The sequence below is a fragment of the Syngnathus typhle genome, linkage group LG4 (assembly GCF_033458585.1).
Source record: "Syngnathus typhle isolate RoL2023-S1 ecotype Sweden linkage group LG4, RoL_Styp_1.0, whole genome shotgun sequence".
NCBI classification, from domain to species: Eukaryota; Metazoa; Chordata; class Actinopteri; order Syngnathiformes; family Syngnathidae; genus Syngnathus; species Syngnathus typhle.
In genome coordinates this window covers 20690459-20708761 of record NC_083741.1, presented here as the reverse complement: position 1 = coordinate 20708761, position 18303 = coordinate 20690459, and the positions used below count along the sequence as shown (strand labels likewise).

General features: G+C 42.3%; 1 protein-coding gene across 1 annotated transcript in view; it reads right to left on the bottom strand.

Moving 5' to 3' along the window:
• ntrk3b (neurotrophic tyrosine kinase, receptor, type 3b) overlaps positions 1 to 18303 on the bottom strand; it is a 98669-nt gene that overhangs the window by 20333 nt on the left and 60033 nt on the right. Inside the window, exon 11 of the mRNA XM_061276700.1 lies at positions 295 to 483. Within this exon, the coding sequence (XP_061132684.1) occupies positions 295 to 483 (189 nt within the window). The remainder of the gene's footprint in view (positions 1 to 294; positions 484 to 18303) is intronic.

Below are 18303 nucleotides of genomic sequence, written 5' to 3'. Positions count from 1 at the left end.
CTGCCAGATGCTCGCACCGCATGGCTCCGCACAATATATGACAGCGCATTACGGCGAAGGCCTCAGGGGTCTCAGCGTGTCTCGTTGGAAAGATAAACAGCAAATTGCAGCAGAGGTGCACCTTGGGACTTGACGCTAGTCTGTATCGCTACATGGACATTTTTAAAAACAGCTATGAGGTCGAAAAGTGCTGAAGAGATTTCAGGGTCAGCCTGAAAGTTTTTTTTACGATGTTTTTGAGAATAATGCATATCGTGGCTGCCATGTGATGACATCATCGTATGGTGTACTCACGGGTGGCGGGCTTGTTGCAGTTGTGTCCGTGTCGGAAGTACTGCGGGTTTTCTACCACGGGGATACGAGTCATCCCGATGACGACGGCGTCCGGTCCCGCGTCAAGCGTGCACGGCGTTATAATTCCGTGGTTGACGTGATGAAGAGGGCTGGCTGAGTCTTCCTCGCCGCTGATCACAGCCACCGGACCTGGAACAAGATGGCATTCAAAACGATAAAAATATGGATGGGACTACATTTTGGAGTGTTCTTCTGAGTCATGAAGGAAAAAAAGTGACAATAGATATTAAAGATAATTGTTTTTTATTAAAAAAAAAGCAGCAACATTTTATGCATTTTAGTATTTTGATGTTTTTGTAGTCAAGGGCGGCATAATATTAATTAAAAAATATATTTTGCAGAAAGTTGCTTTTTTTTTTTTACTTTTTCAGAAAAAAATATTTTCTTTTGTCAAAAAAGTAAGAATGTTTGTAACATTCCCTTATTTTTTTTACAAAAAAAGTTGCATATTTTCATGAAAACAGTCATAAGACAAAACATTTTGTTGGTCTGACAAAAGTCAAAGAAAAAGACATCTTATGTCTATTGCTCACCCAAAAAGTATTTCATTATGGAAATGGCGCATTAACTCTAAATACGTGTTTTTTCACTTCTTTGACACGTAGCAAACAGGCAGGCATTCAGGAAGTCAACAGCGGCGGAGCGCCGACAGTCGATCTGTTTACCCACAATGCCGACTGCTTCCATCACAAGGCGGCAAATAGCTAATCAAGAGCAAGCGACATCCAATAATAGACCTCAGCCTGGGAATGAGGAGCGGAGGTTGGATGTTACGCCAAAGCCGCAATTTATTCAGGACAGCTGCGCCGCCGTCGCTGTCGTCGGCGCTTTCGTATCGGAGAAATCACTTTATTAGAGACACGAGCGTGGACAAATTGCCACGCACACGAGAGAGGCACGTCGCTGGAATTATTATTATTCTTTTTTGACATCAGTCATCTTACGGCAGCAGCTAAGTTATCTTCTCACGGTAAAAGTAAAACGGCCAGTTTTATATTTCACGCTTTTTACAGTGAAACCGGCTTTTGGTTGTTGATTAACCTTGAGGAAGGTTATAATTAGAAGGGTGAACGTGTCATAAATCAAATTGTTTTGCAATTTTGTGTCACCCATCAATCTAGTAAATGTGATTCAAATTAGGGAACAATACTGGAATGTTAAAATTGCGAAGAATTAATCTCTTCATAGTCACTTTGAGGCCAAATGACTTCCTGTGTCCTTTCAGACATGCTGTTTTGGGATTATTTTCTAATCTACCTATTGTATCTACAGTTATACTGTTTACTTTCTCTTTGACTTGTATTTGTATAAACAGAAGTTGGGACCTAACCTCATTTTATTGGAGTTCAGTGAAAAGAACAGTTATTTGGGGTTTTTCCTCTCCTCCGGGACTCCCAAAACCTCGACTGAGTGAGCGCTTATTGGAAAGCACACAAAAAGACAAAATACAGAATGCACAACAAACAACCACGGCTTTAAATGTCTCTCACACACACACACAACAACGGAAGAAGTCCACAATGTCCTGATGGCAAAAAAGAAAAAAAAAGATTAAACAGAAAAGGTACCCGCAATGAATGTGTCTCTTTAATAGGGAACACGAAATGGAATGAAAAAGCATCTGATCAGACTCCTGAGGCAGATCGATGATGGCTGTGCTCCAAAAGCGCACACACACACACGCGTCAATACGCACACACAAGGTGGTTTTCTGCAGAGTACAAAAGGGAAAATTGGATCTCTCAAATTTGAGATGTAAAAATCGCATTTTTCTTAGATGGCTGATGGACAAAGCCCGACTGGCTAATGTATACGCTGTAAATCCAATGTACTACCACGTCAAGGATAAGATAACAAAAGCTCCCCGTGCACAATTCCAATTATTGAGCCTTTTGTAGCCTCAGGGACCAGAGTAGATTCAACGTGTTTGAAAATTCACAATAAGGCGGTCTCTACTATGAAGATATCACAGGTAGCCGCTACACCATGCGAGAGGGATTTCAAACTGCAGGCTTTCATTTTGGGACAGATTAGAAGTGTATTATCTGCAGAGCTATGCCATTGGTGCACAGGGGGAACTTAAAGGGTCCAAGAACGGACCCTTGTGGGACTCCACGTGACACAGCCATTCGATCAGAATGGTGACAAATACTTTTTCTCCTCCAAGTAGGACTTGAACATGTAACGTTTAGGGATAATACATTTTATTCCTTTCTTGAAATGAGATACCGCCCCTAACCCTAACCCTACCTCACACGTGTAGCAAGCATTGCTTTCAAAACTGCGCTAATGTGGACTCTGATGGTGGCAAAGTGCCAGATTGTCGCATGATGTTTAAAGATGAGCCCCCGGCCTGGCTCGCTAATACATTTCCCTGCGCAGCGTCCTCCCATTTGTCTTCGAGAGTGATGCCACTCTGGCGAAGATCCCTCACCGACTCCTCGGCAGACGGCAGACTCGGGGCGGCATTCGTCAATGTTCCCTGGCCTGTAATGTGCGATGGCGGCGATCGCGGCCAGCGGCATTTTCGCCAAAGTGTTTTATGTTTATGTAAGGCGCCCGCCTCAGGTGCATTAGCTAATTCGCCCAGATCGATTGATCAGGCGTGACATCGGAATCATCTTTTTTCCCCTCCCCGGATGTCGGTGTAATTTACAACCGTTACCCGCCGCCCAGATTCAAAATAGTCTCTTTCATTACGCCGCTGTCAGCGCATCGCTGAGATGGATCGCTAAGCTTAAAGGCAACATTGTGCTGGGAGTCCAAAAAAACCTAACAAACTTTGAGTTTTTGCCAGTGGCGAGCATGGAGCAACAACAGGGAGAACTACTCTCTTGCACCACCTGCTGGATAGGAGGGTAATAAAAAAAAACAAAGCCGCTCAAATAGACGAATCAAAAGAGAATGTCGACGAAAAACATCAGGTCGCATCGATGGCTCGTTATTTCCGATTCGGTTAGGCTCTTATGAACAAAAAAAGGAAAAATGATCACAATCGCATTATTGAGTGAAAAATAAATTGCCCTACTGCCCTAACTTCACACAGCTAGTTGTTCAGACTCTTCATTTGACATTTGGAAATTCAAGAAGGAAACAATTAACTCTGCTTCTCATCCCACTGCGTTATTGATGGCGACCAAAATAAAAGAACACACTGATAGAAACTTCGAATGAAAGTGACTTAAGCATTCCATTGCAATGCTGAAAAAAATGCCTTGCCGCAAATCGATGCATAGCAGCGTGTCAACGCCTCAGAAAACACAGCGCAAATGGCAAATACCTCATGTTGTTAGCACAATGGAAGAATCCATAAAACGATGATACAGCTTTAATAGCAGCGCGTCTTTGCAACATTTCTTAATCTCTCAAGAGAATTTTGCACAAAGCCTTGTGACAAAATAATGATTAAAGCAGGCGGCGGATAGCTATGAAAGCGTTGGATAAAAAAAAGCTCCCTGGAAGTTTCTTGCATGACATTTACTTAATATGAGCAATCAGAATGACCCCCTAGAAAGTTGGAGAGAAAAATCGAATAAGAAGTGAACAACTCTGTATTTAATGTGGCGCAACCGACATTTTTCCTTTTTACGGCACTCTTTAGATTTTTTCCTCCCTCTTTGTTTTATCACTCTCATTTTACTTTTGACTGATTTTTTTATATTCCTTATATTAAAATGACTATATAGTTGCGCAGGCGTATCTCCGCTTCCAAAGTGGACATTGAAGGTGATTCTCAGGACACACACATACGTACACAGACCCACAAAAGAAAGCAAAATCCCTGTGGTGTGGAATAAATTTTGCAGAGTGCGATTGCTTCCGTTCCACCTCCTTGTGGTAATTATCACACAGATTCCTTTTCAAAGGTAGTTAATTGGGACTGGATTTAACTGGAGGACACGAACAAGAGAACACAGGAAGGATAATTCGCAGAGAGGCTTCTCATTAATGACGGACGGGAGCCCAATTAACTTCACATGTGGCGGAGTGTTAGAAAAACATGAGTAGGGTTGGATCATCACAGGGACTTATCAAAGAATTCTCATCGCCCTCGTAATCATCGCAACTCGCCAACATGGTCACGTCTGTTGAAAAAAATAAATAAATACAGTAATCCCTCGTTTATCACGGATAATTAGTTTAAAAAAAACACCCGCGATAAGTGAAATCCGCGAAGTACGGTCACCAACAGAAAGAACAAGCAGGCTAACGAGTTAGCGGAAAGATGCTAATTCACGATCGTACTAAAACGGACTTCTAAAGGAATGTAAACGAACATTTGAAGCAATACTACATTGTCCGCAATTTCGAAGTTTTATTTTGACTTTTAAATGTTTTTTTTAATTTGGAAAAAAGATCCGCCATGTAGTAAAGCTGCGATAAACGAAACGCAAAGTAGCGAGGGATCACTGTATATATTTCCTTTCAATAATTTATTTACTCGAGCACAGAAAGCACGCCGTTAGAATGTTATTGTTACTTTATATATTGTTATTTTGCATAAAAGAGTTTCAGACTAATACGAAGTTTCTCTAAGACCTTCTTATGTGTGTGCTCGGGAGAACCTTTTAATTGTTGGTGTTCCTGCAATTGGTTTAGCGGTCACATTAGTAAGCACAATTAGGACACTTAATTACCAGATGCCACCACTGTGTGAAGACCCCCGCTGATTACGCGTTAGCCTCTACACCTCTCGGATAATGAAAATAACTAAGCTGACACGGAGCGTCACTCAACTGAGCGGTCCCCTGCAATGGAGCACCCCCGCATGTCCTTTCCGGTTCATGCTGCTGACCCAGTACTGCAGGACAGCTGATATTTATCGTCCTGCGCAACGTGGACTGCTGGAGATTTACGCTCTGTTCGCTCCCGCAGCATTACGGCGCCGACAATACAGCGGGAGGGAGGGAAGGAGAGAAGGACAGCGTTTGAAATGTGACCAGCTGCCTTTATATTCGTTGTTGTAAGCCAGGCCGTCGTGCATGTCCTCTACCTGAATCAACATCTGCGGTCATCCATTTTTGGAAAGTCGGTCCTACGTAGGCGAGTTTTGAAGAAAAGAAAAAAAACTATTACAGGATACTTAAAATGCATGTTGGACATACAAATACTACATAATATTTTGGCAAATTGCAATTTTCAATAGTGCGCCGAGTATTGTGTTGTGCTGCGACAAAGGAGACAACATTGAGAGTCTCCTGAGAGAAATGCAACGTAATTAGGAGGAAGACGAGGAGACAGAGAATGTCCTCAATTTGCTCTCGTTGACTATAATCTAATCCTACTAATCGCTTGTTCCCGCAGACCCGAGAGAAAACACGCCTGTGAGAATTCTTACGTGCCCGATTTGTATTCGTTAAAGTGGCCGTTTTTTGTTTAAGTCCATGCTAATTTTTGTTAGCACTCTTTCGTTAGCATTAAGTTCAGCATTTTGTTGAATTAAATGATCCGGTTGAACATTTTACTTTAATAGTTTTCTTTTATGTGCCATGCTAATTTTTATTAGCCCTCTTTCATTAGCATTAAGTTTAGCATTTTGTTGAATTAAATGATTTTGGTCCAACAATTTACTTTGATCATTTTCTTTTACGTGCCAGTTTTAAAGAAAACTACAACTGAGAGCAAGAAACCAAGCGTCTTTTTTCCTCTTATTTCGAGAACTATTTTTCTGTGGGCGCAGTAAACTATCAATCTATACAAAGTATTAAAAAGCAACTTGTTGTGTCACCTCAAATGTAGTGTTAATGGCTATCAAAACTGACGGAAAACGACGACAGTCTCTATTGTCTGGATCTATAACCATCTTTATCGCTAAAAACAAACATACGTAAAACCCCGCCTGCTGTTCTCCAAATTGACAAAGAGCTGAGCCACTCTGCATCCTTCTCCTCGCAGGGAAAAGTTATTATGAAAATTCCATTGTGGCATGGTTACACAAACCCATTTGGATCATAAAGACTCGCACACACACACACACACACACAAGGTTTCATTTATTATCACGACACCGGAATAGACAACAATTCCCTCGACGCCGGCTTGCATGTGAATATCGCCTACATTAGCGTAGCGAGTCGACACTCGCGCGTTAGAATGCTAAACGCCGTCACGGCAGAGAGACGATGTCACTGGTCGGCGATGGCGAGAGGAAGAGGAGATAATGCCCGTAGAACGCGAGGTGGCATTGAAAACGCTCAAAAGAGGCAGCGGCAGAACCTCACTGGTGTGCCGCGTATAAATATTTATGGGCGAGTGACTGACAGCTACTGCATTGTGCTCCCAGGAGACAACATGTTTCCACATTGTGCGCAGACAACACAAACACTCACACTCTCCCTCACGCACACATTGCAGACTAGAACCGAGCGCAAACCGGTGTGCCCAATTACGATTCTGACCAAAAGCCCATCGAATCTCACAAGCGACAGTGCTACATTAGCTTAGATGCTAATGCATAAAATTAGCCACCAGATACTGCTTCATCATTTAGACTCTTGCGAATTGTCGTCCAAGTTAAACAGGACATTTTGATTGTTTTTAGTAATAAAGGTTCAATTGTTTGCGGCCACAGAACACGGCGTCCAAGAACGCATCTGGTTGACTTGCTTCACATCTCTCCGGCGGCGCGTCAGCCACCGATTTGATTGGTTTAGCCTGAGTCAGAGAGCGTAAAGGAAGGAAGCAAGGCGTGCACGCTGAGGTCAATCTAATTGTAATTACACACATCCGAGCGCCACACACCAACATACAGTAAATCACCCTTCACACTCCTCTGCTTCGATTCTTTTATTGGCATTCGTTATGCTCAACCGGAGGAATAAGCCAGCTTCCATGGCGGGAGACGAAGACCTCGCCACCACCTGACTCGAAAACGCAAATGACTTTCTAGTTTGCACGAGTAAGAGAAAAAGAAGTCTTCGGTCCTGGGCAGTGTTTGGCAAAATACGCTCAGCCAATGCTGAACTTTTTACAATCGATAAATCCACAACACAAAAGTCGGAAAAGGTTTAAGCAATACCGTATTTTCCGTAGGCGCACCTAAAAACCTCCAATTTTCTCAGAAGGCGACAGTGCGCCTTATAATCAGGCGCGCCTTATATATGGACCAATATTGAGCCACTACAGCAGGCGTGTCCAAAGTCCGGCCCGCGGGCCAAATGTATATATCTTATATATGGACAAAGTTTTAAAATGGGCCATCCACTGATGGTGCGCCTTATAATCCGGTGCGCCTTATAGTGCGGAAAATACGGTAATTATGGTTATGGTTTTGGGATTACTTCCATATAAGTTTAATGACTACATTACAGGTCACGTTCGTGGCTGATTAAGCCCCGCCCCAAAGGCATTTTGAAGGACACAACAAAATACGGTGGCTGAGCCATGTCGTACTTACAGGCCAACCATGTGGGAGGTACTGCGGCGTAAAGCACCTATCAATCAATACGCCGCTTGGACGTGGCACTTAGCGCTCTCGAAGGAGAACATACGTCAGGAAAAGGTGACTTCAACGTGCTGTATAACACAACAAGGGCACGGCACTGGCGATAACAGGATATATTTATACCTGCGGACACCTGCTGTGATTGACAGGGACGTATTTATATCCCGGGTCGTTTTTTTTGGGGATCTGTCAGGAACGCATTGGGAAGAGACCGCCGAGTGTGACGATGGTGATCTGCGCGTCAATTAAACGCAGACAAATTCCTCCCTCGCGTCGCTATTCGTTATAGCGGCTCTTGACAAGTACTGTAGTGGAGGGCAGCCGGCCGACTTGATGACTTACAGGCACAGCCGCAGCCAAGGTGAGAGAAGACACCAAAACTCCCACAATGAGGAGCTTTAAAAAGACAGCCGGTACTGAAGTTGTCGTTTTATCAGCCACTTGTCTCAAGGACAAATGTCTCCAATTGATCAAGAGGTTTTCCGTCATGATTTGAAGCAGCCATATTGGATGAATTCCAAAGCTCATACTTTGAGCAAGTTAGTCCAAATGGAAGCAGGTGTCCCAAACAGATGGGTGACATCAAATTGGGAAACTTTTTGTGGATGCAATTTAGTGAGTTTGGTCATTATTTGGAGAATTCAGAAGAAAAAAAAAAATGTCTGGCAGCTTTGTGGTTTGAAGTGACATTTTCAGCAATGTGCGGAAATTTTGACATTCATCGCTGCCCTCCGCGAATTAATTCGAATGCTCATTTGGTATCTTGGGTTGTTGTTTTTGTCCTTATTCACGCAAGAGATCACAAAAAACATATATGATTTCAACTAATGGAAGCTTCTCACCCCTTTAACGGATGCCTCGCATGCTTCCGTGAACCGCCCTGACCTCGGATTAACCCGTGCGGTTGGATTTTCCGACCCAGAGCTCTGATTTGAAAGTAAAGCAAAAGCGGCGGGCTGATGCGCTAGGGCTATATATGTAAATAAACATTTGTTAGAAGCAAGATGGCACAAAGTCCACAAAGGGAAATTATGGAACACAATGTACAAGGTCCAATCATCAGTGCGATCCGCTCGAATGCTTCATAAATTCCAAACACTGGCGGAGATGTCAAGTGCATGCAGGAGGCATTTCAAACGCAAACATCGTAACATCTACTGAGGGCGACTCCTGTGGGCGCCGCCTTGTTGCAAAAAACATCGCCACGAGCCGCCGCCGGCTGTCAATCAGTGTCATGTTCGCAGGAGGGGTGGGACGGTGGGGGGGATGCTTGCTAAATTTAACTTCCTCTGTAGTCAAATGTAAACACAGAAGACCACAGAGTTTAGAAATCACAAGTATGACCAAAAAATAAAATAAGAATAAAAAATACAAAAAGAAGTGAGGCTTAAGAAATCACTTTTAAGACAAAAAAAATAAAACAATAAAATAATAAAAATAAGAAAATACTAATAAAAGTGGAGCTTAAGAAATCCCAAGTAAGACAAAAAAATAAATAAAAATACAAATAAAACTGATTTACCGCCCACACATCATCCCCCCCAACACCGACTTCAAAGTGTTGCCGTCAGTGCGTGGCAATAAATTAAACGGGGCCGCCTGTAATTGGGCTCAGAAGCAGAGGACCCTGAGCTAGGGGGGCTGTCAAATGATGCACCTCACATGCTGAGAAAACATCGCAAATGGGTGTCGGACCCCCCCTCTCGATAAAGCAGCCACTTATTGGACTTTTTGGTTTATAGTCATTGAAGTTCGGGAGTGTCATAACAACCTAGCAAGAACAATCGGCCGGTAGGTGTCCAAACATTTTGGGTCTAGGGAGCTCTTATACTTTTCCAAAGACGCTCAGAGCCAGAAAGTTCTGCAAGAAAATAAAGTCACAACAAATCCCTACAACTCCGTAATCATACGACAATGGAGCTGTATTTTTGCGACATTTGTCAACCCTCATACGAGTTGGAACGACTCCACGGAGGGAGATTTGTATTTATTCCCAGCTCCAGGCAGCACGACTTCAAGAGTGCACAAATGGGTCACCTCTCTGCACAAAATCACAAATCCTCTCTTTACATAAAACGCCTCCTAAGTTTGATTGTGCCTCACTGGCTTCCGCCATTTCCTGTCCTCTGCTGGGCATCCATTCACAATAACAACAAGGACATCCGAGGGTGTCACGCGGCGGACCGCTGCTTTTATCTTTCCCGGAAGTCTTGTCAGTCAACAACCCAACATGGAACCTCGCAGAAATTCTCAAGGAGACGTACTTGGAAGACACAGTAAGTTTTGAAGTGGCAATTACTCATCGACTTGTCCGGCAGATAAAAAAAAAAGGTAAATAGATGTATGACCAAGGGCGGAGCTACTTGGTGGCCAGGGGTGGGCACGGCCACCCAAGACAAAGAGCGTCTTCAATTTCAGCTTTAAAATGGCCAAGTCTTTTTAACCATCAAATTGAAGCAGTTATAAGGGATGAATAGACAATGCTACATCTCCAAACTTTTGTTATTGCAAAAAGATGGAAGCACGGCCGTGAAGTTTAACTTTTCAAACTTGACAGACACCACAAGTCGGAAAAAACATTCGAGAAGCTCTGCTCGTAAAAACAGGATTTGGATTCCAAGGAGTCATTTGAGCAGATAAAGAAAAAAAAACACAAAGGACTTGGCAAGTTTGAGAATCAACAGCAAGCTGACCGTACGACTCTTCCCTCACTGCGCGCTTTCACTCCTTTTATTCGCCACTCTAAACGTGGCTTGTCATTTTGCTTTCACAAACGATCGCAATTATCACAGCGTCGGGATCAAAGCGTCACCTAACAGAGCTTTTTTATTTCCACGTTGAGGGGGGAGAAAACACCAAACGCCGTTTCCTGTCTTCTGTTTACACTGATAGAGGCCTCGCAGGCGCAGCGTCGGTGATTGACAGAATGGGAATACACCTCCGTTTTTTTCCCACGGAGGAGATGAAGGGAAGATGGAGAAGAGGGGCAAAGACAGACTTTTTCTTCTCGGCACAAGGCGGCGTGTACTATTAACCAGAGGCTTCCCTCCCGCTTACACTGGATTAGCCACATTACGGATTCTCTTTCAGCTTTTTGTTTTTGGCGGGGGGCGACGGGGAGCTCCGAGCAGTCAGCCAAGCGACAATTATACACAAGGACGCAGCGGGACGCGCACTTCATTTAAATAACGCACTCTTTAAAGACTTTATCTGCTGTTTCACAAACACACCAAATGCCGAGTTCTTGTTGATCTCCGATTAGCCGGAGTAAATCCACTTTGCGAAGATGTTGACTTTTGAATGGAAATGAGTTTGGGACATGGATTTCCGTCATTTCATGGAAACCAAAATTGAAGCAACATCAAACAGTTATTATGAGCTTTTGTTTTTATGCTAGTTTTGTGATATGATCTGCATGACATGACAATTTCGGGACCTTTTTTAGACAGGTGTGGTTTTCCAAATGATGCCGAATCAACTTAATTTAGCTTAGGTGACCTTTAGGAGGAAGAAACATCTCAAGGATAAACAGTAGAAATAGATAAATACCTGAGCTTTGAGTTAACCTGGTGAGTACTTATGTCTGTCATAACTTGGTTTCTAATAGTCCAAAAAAAATGTAATGTTGCCTTTATATTTTCAGAAAAAAAAAAGTTTTTGTCTTTGTGGAACACGGTTGTAAAATTACACAAAACGTTGAAAAAGAGAAATTCTCAGTAGAGTCATTGAAGATTGAACGAGGAAAACAAGATGAATTGAAATCCATTTTTGTGACCAACCCGCAGACATCATCTGCCTCCATTTTTAACATTTCGGCAACGTCTGCTTTCCCATCTTGGAGCAAATTATTGCCAGCGTTTTAATTGTCAGTTATTAATTAGCCAGAGCAGAATTCTAACGTTCAGCTATGATTGGCTTTGCTTTATCTCTAATTTCAATTCACATGCCGCGCGGCCACGTGTGACAGTTTCTGACTTCTGAGCGATAATAACGTCGTAACGACGGAACGACCAGCATCTCAATGAAAATAATTTGTATGACTTGAGCAGTGTGTCGACAAGATTTGTTATTATAGTTGAGCTCCTCGCGAGGGAGAACAGAGACGGACGGTCTAGAGCAGACGATAGACAAGGTCCTCTGACTAACACTAACAATCATGTCGCCTCTTCAAGGATTCCCGGTGTTAATCTGTCATTCCAATAAGGTAGTAGCCTCGCGTTATCAACCCTTTTGTTCATCTTCTGGGCCGTCTCAAAGGCCACGCCTGTTTGCAGCACAAATATCACATCCGGCACGCTAATAAACAAAAGCTCAGGTTAAAAAGATGGCGGCAGCTGCCGCGTCTTATCTGACAATTTGTTCGGCAGCACCCACAATGCATTTTGTCCTACTGGAATATGCAAAAGATAAACAGTCATCTCCACTGAGCATTAATCATTGATTAAAACATGTTTTGCTTCTTCTTGTTTTGCTTTTTTTTTTTTTTTTACCCCGCCGCGTAGAGGAAATTGGAATTACCCCGTGGCACAGGCATCAGGATCAGATTGCCGGGCTACGCTATAGCTAGCTAGCGCCAGTGTCATTGTTATCTTGGCTGCGGAACAGGTCCGTAAACATATTGCGGTGAGCTTTTGGTGGATTTGGGGATGGAAAAAAATCTGGTAGAAAAAATAGGAGTTGACATGCTGTTCTCACAGACACATACGATCACTCGCTCATACACATTTCAAAACGTTCAGTGAGTAAAGAAATCAAACAGAAGCAAACGCTCTCACTTGACCCAGAATGTGCCGATTGCCATGAAGACACTCAAATGAGAACGCAATTCGTCCCCTGGAGGTGGTTGAATCAAGTGTGCCACCTCGTCTCAACTCCTCCACACGCAGATATTCGATGTATACATATGTAACATTGGTCGGTGAGCCATGCGCTGGTGTGCATCATGCATGAAGTGTCACTTTGCATCAACAGGCTGATACATTTATAACATGGATGCCGCTAGCGCGTTGCTCCGGGAGACCGAAGAAGCTACTTCACAGCGCCGGTGACATGTTTAGCCTCGTTTTTGCAAGTCAGATAATGTTTTTTTTCTTATAAGGCAAAGAAAAACTCCCATGAGAAGATAAGCTGTTTTTGTTATTAATGCACCGCTAGCTAACAGTTTTTTTTTTAATGGCCAATAATAACAGACTTGCACGGCTAACGAGGAAAATTATAGACATTAATGTTAAGAGAGTCCTTTAAGGGCTTTTACTGTGTTAGCGGAAGACAGTCACAAGCGAACATTAGCATCTGATTTAATAAGATTGCTTTTATTCATCTCCTTAAAAATGGTTATTTAAAATTCATGATATTCTGGATCTGTTGTTTTGATTCAACTTCACTAATATTGCAATTAGACAGCATTACACTCAATGGGCTTTTTAGTCGGTAAACCAGAACCAAAAGTTAATAGAGAAGATGTAGCGTCAGAATTTATTTGGTAACGGCACTCAAATTTTTTACGTCTAACATGAGTGGACGGATGAAAAGTTTCAAGTCAGCAAAAGTGGAAAGATCCAAGAAGCCAGATGCCATGTTGAAAGAGACACAGGAAGTCGGCCATTTTGTTTTGAAGCAGACATTTTGAGGATCCATTGGCCATTTTATGGAAGCACAAGTTTAGGCAAACAGATTCTAAACATTTTACATTGTAAATAGTTCAATTCCAATCTAATTGCTTCATTGTTGTTGTTTTGATAGATTGCCGCTGAGTAACCAAGTCATGACATCCCGATGGCATCTGTTCGCATCTAATCATCGCCACTTGTCGTCAGGTGGCGGCTGCCTTTTCAGACACGTTTGAACCACCGGCCCCGCACACACACAACACGTATACACATTCATTACCGAGTGTCACCGAGACCAAGGGGATAAAAAATGCGGTGACCCACGAGACTGTGACCTGTAAAATTGACATAATCTGCTGCCTTTGAGGAGCCAGTAATGACCTCTCATCGCCGTGTGACACACTCTCCGTCTTCATTTCACACCCTCTTAGAGCAGCACAGATGGCCTTGGCATTTCGTTAACAGCCTCCCAAATCTTTCGCCAGCTACCAGTCTGCTCCTCTACGCTGCAAATGATTGGAAAATGTACGGAGATTGGGCAATGGCCGTCGTCCCGGCGTGCCACAAGAGCCATTTTGCCGGGAGTGGAAGGGGCTAAGTGGGGCAGTGTCCCATCAAAGCTAGAGTATTCGGTTTAGTTCCCATTTTTTTTTAAAGTAATTAATTAATTTCAAACTGTTCATGAGGAGACTTTTCTCTGTCGGTTTTGTGGTAATGTGCCTATTCATGGGTTACCACTTAGGTTAATGAGGTGGGACAACGCGACCCAAGCGGCCACGCAGGGCGATTCGTCGTGACTACCGAAACTGTCCCTGAACTTTAATTCATTCAAATGAATTTTCTTTTTAATTGTTTTATCCTTGGTGTACTATAACTCCATTAGAGAGCACGACGCCGGAGAGATGAGCTGCAATAATAATAGCAAGACAAAGCGTGGGTTGAAAAGTGCATTGTGGGACCCAGAGGAAGTCGAATTAAAAAAAAAAAAAAAACATGGCGATGATGAATGAAGCAGATTGGAGTTGATAGGACATGGACGTGTCACAGGCTTTTAAGCAGTAATAAGTCTTCGCACACTGCCATCTAACTATTGCATAATTGTTCTTGTGGAGAATAAAAACAAGTCAACTGCCCGGAGAATCGCAAAAGTGGAAAAAAACGGGAGCTAGATTAGATTTAGATGTACCTAGCTACCTTCCTACTTGGAGATCTTGACTCCTTACGCTCAATTCTTACATATCTTCACCACCAACCTCCAGCCGGGAACATTACAAAGCTCCCAAAAGCCTCCCGAGAACGGAGGGTCAAGGCCAGCGAGGTGTTTAACGTGTAACTCGGGAGAAAAGATGAGGTCACGGTGACTCATCACGTTTCTCTCTGCGGGATTTCATGGAGGTGAGGCAAAACTTTTGGAGACTTGTGGAAGCTTTTGCTGCATCACTGCACCACGCTAGACGACCTTGAGGGGGCGGCAGCCTCTTAACAGGAATCGGTTTTAGCTCGTTAGACAGTTGTTACTTTCTGATAGCGCCTTGGAGGCCCGGCTCGCGGTGGACACAGTGGACCGGCTACAACGCTGTCTCAGCATTTTTGAGACTGCATGCCAAGGCGGACATCTACCAGCAACTGTGGTGCATTCGAGTGCACTGCTCTCCTCTAAAGTATTAAAGTTTTTTTGGAGAGCATAGTTCATATACACAAGTAAGTAAAATATAATAATATGAACAAGACAATATAGTGTGTATATATATATATATATATTATAGTGTAATAGCTATTTCCTTTTAACTATAATATTTAATTAAACTATTAAACAATCCATTCATTTCTGTACCGCTTTATCTAATCATATTTAATTAAAATATAACGTACAAAATTAATAATATGAAAATAACTGGATAATGTAAAAAAATACAGTAAGTATATGTGATAACTATAATATTTAATTAAAATATGACAAACATGTTAAATGAATAATAATGTGTATTTAATTAAAATATAACAAACGTACAAAATTAATAATATGAAAATAACTAATCAGTGGTAACTATAATATTTAATTAAAATATGACAGCCATGCTAAATTAATAATAATGTGAAAATAATTGGTGCCAATATGTGGCATCAAAATCAAGATGTGTTGTACCTGTGCTGTCTAAAAAAATAAAGTCATTCCTGCTCCCTGACTGCAGCCAATGTGAACCCTCAGGTGACATTAAACAGTAATTTTGTCCTTCTGTCACACATGCTAAATTGTGAGCCATAAAAAATGGAGGCATGTTCTCCATATAGTAAGCCACTGGCTATGAAGAGGAAACTTTGAGGGATGGTCCGGAGGGGTTATGCAGGGGTCTTGATGCAAAGCGAGGCGAGGTTGATGGGAATGTGAGCCGAGGGAAATACAAGAGAGATGGGTAGCGCTGGAGCATGCTGTTCAGAGTAAACCATCCTGCCGTGTGTGCATATATATACATGCCAGATATGAATATATTTATATATGCCCATTGATTGAGCAGACATTCACTTGAGAGCAAAGGCTGGGATTTGTCTACGTGTGCGTGTGTGCGTGTCGGAATGAAAGAGTCCGGCGTGGGAGTGAACACAAGGCGCTCTCCATTTGCTTCTTATGTAATACGAGCTGTTGGCAGGAAAAATCATACTAAATTGAAAATGGTTGGAAGGTGGATTCAAGCACATACTAAAACAAAAACAAAAAAATTCTCGTTACATCATAAAAACAAAAAAAATCAACGACGGAAGCGTTAAGAGTCGCTTCTTCATCACCGAGTAGATTCTGCTGGTAACGTCACTTAAAACTGGAAGTCATTTTTTAATATTTTTGCAAACAAGAAAGAAAAAAACCCGCAAATGTTGAAAAATGACTACAATGACACGATTTTATTTCTGTTAATTCTTTTAAGAATACTACTTCCAAGCCATCCATCCGTCCGTCCGTCCGTCCGTCCGTCCGTCCGTCCATCCATCCATCCATCCATCCATCCATCCATCCATCCATCCATCCATCCATCCATCCATCCATCCAAATAAAAGTCCTAAACATACAAAAATAGTGTGAATCTAAAATGCACAACATCCCACTTGTGTTGCAGAAGCTACACAAACTCAGTTCTACTTTTTTTTATGATTACCAATCTTGGCTGCTGTTATTATCTCCGCCAGGGAAGTTATGTGGCATTGTCACCTATCTTCACCATCATCATTATCTCGCTGTTATCAGGCTGCTCGCTTACGTTCAACTCGCTTCAGGCAGTTGCGCATCTTTCCTGTGCGACAAGCAGCTGAGATATCAAGCAACTTCGGATATTCTTTTTTTTTTTCTTCATATATACCTCAAAATAAATACAGACTGGCTCTCTACTTGGGTTTAAAATATTACAAACCGCTTGTACACCATGATCAAACTCAATATCGTCTATTCTCGCAATTTTGGGCTCGAGGAGCGAAACATGAACGAACCTGACTTTTGACCGCGTCTGCCTCTGTCGTCTGAGTGGCTTTCGATTCAAAATCCATAAGGTCTTGCCCCGAACCAAGACATACAAATGCCCGAAAAATAGAGAAGACTGTTTACGAGGCTGATGTCATTTCAATCAATGGGGGGCCTTGCCCCGACGCAGACATCTAATCCCCCCACACTGATCATACACTGTAGCTGATATTTCTTTCAATATCAATCGGGTCTTGCACTGACAAGCATATCATCTCTAAAAACTTAGATAAACAACAGATAGCTTTGAAAAGCAATACTAATAAAGACATATCATCCCCCCCCGTGCCCCAAAACCAAAGCAGACAGTTATATGAGTAATATGTTTTCAAAATCAATGCAGTATTGCTATAGCAAAGACTCAACAAATACACTCTCGGTACATAGCTGCTATTCATCAAAATCCAGAAGGTCTTGCCCTTAAGGGGGTATACGATTGGTGAAAATTTGAAGATGACTCATTGTGTGTCTTTATAAAATATTAAGGTGTCCGTGTGCGCCGTTCCAAGCCAATGTCGAATTTTCATGGCGGGTGACATTGAAGGATTCTGTCACTTAATGATGTGCCGAGTGTATTTATAACCTGGTTGTGTTGTTGTTTTTTGGTGCATGTGTCAAAAAGAAACAAAGTGATTTCTTAGCATTGTGTTTGCGTCACCGCCGCTGAGAGCGTCAACGTGCGTAATCATCAAGTCGTCGCCATTGCGGCGGGTCAAAAATAAATGAGCACGAGCTCGATCCGTGCAACACTTATTTATTTGCGCCTATAAAATTAGTACGATTCAAAAAATCTGAACTACACTTTGAAAGAAAGCATTTTGTGTCATAAAAATGAATATAATTCCTCCTCCCATGTGTTGTCTGAGATAATAGACTTCTTGCGCAATAGCAATTAACAGACAACCGCTACTGCGGCAAATAAAAAAAATAAAAAATTCACGGCGCACTCGGTCATGTACGGTCCCGTTTTTATGCGCAAGGTGGACACTAATGTGATTGTTCCACGGCAATTATTCATGATAACGCACTGTAGAAATAAGCGACTGATATAATAACAATAAAAAAAATAAAAGACCATGCCATGCTTAGTCAAGCACAGGCATGTGCGGAACACTATCAAATAATGAATATGATTACAGGTCTTGCTAGTTATTTAAGATAACTGTAACGTTGCGCAATAGTCATAAAAAAAAAGAAAAACACACAAATAATTCAGATGGTCAAATGTCGACAGTGAGCTTGGCAAGCGCGGGCACATTGTCTGGTGTCATCTAATTAACACGAATGCTCCTCTCGCCGGTTATTGTTGAGCAACGTATAAAATAGAAGTAAAGGACAGCTAGAAGGAATCCAGTCGGAATGTTGGAGCGTGTTCATTACGGGACTAA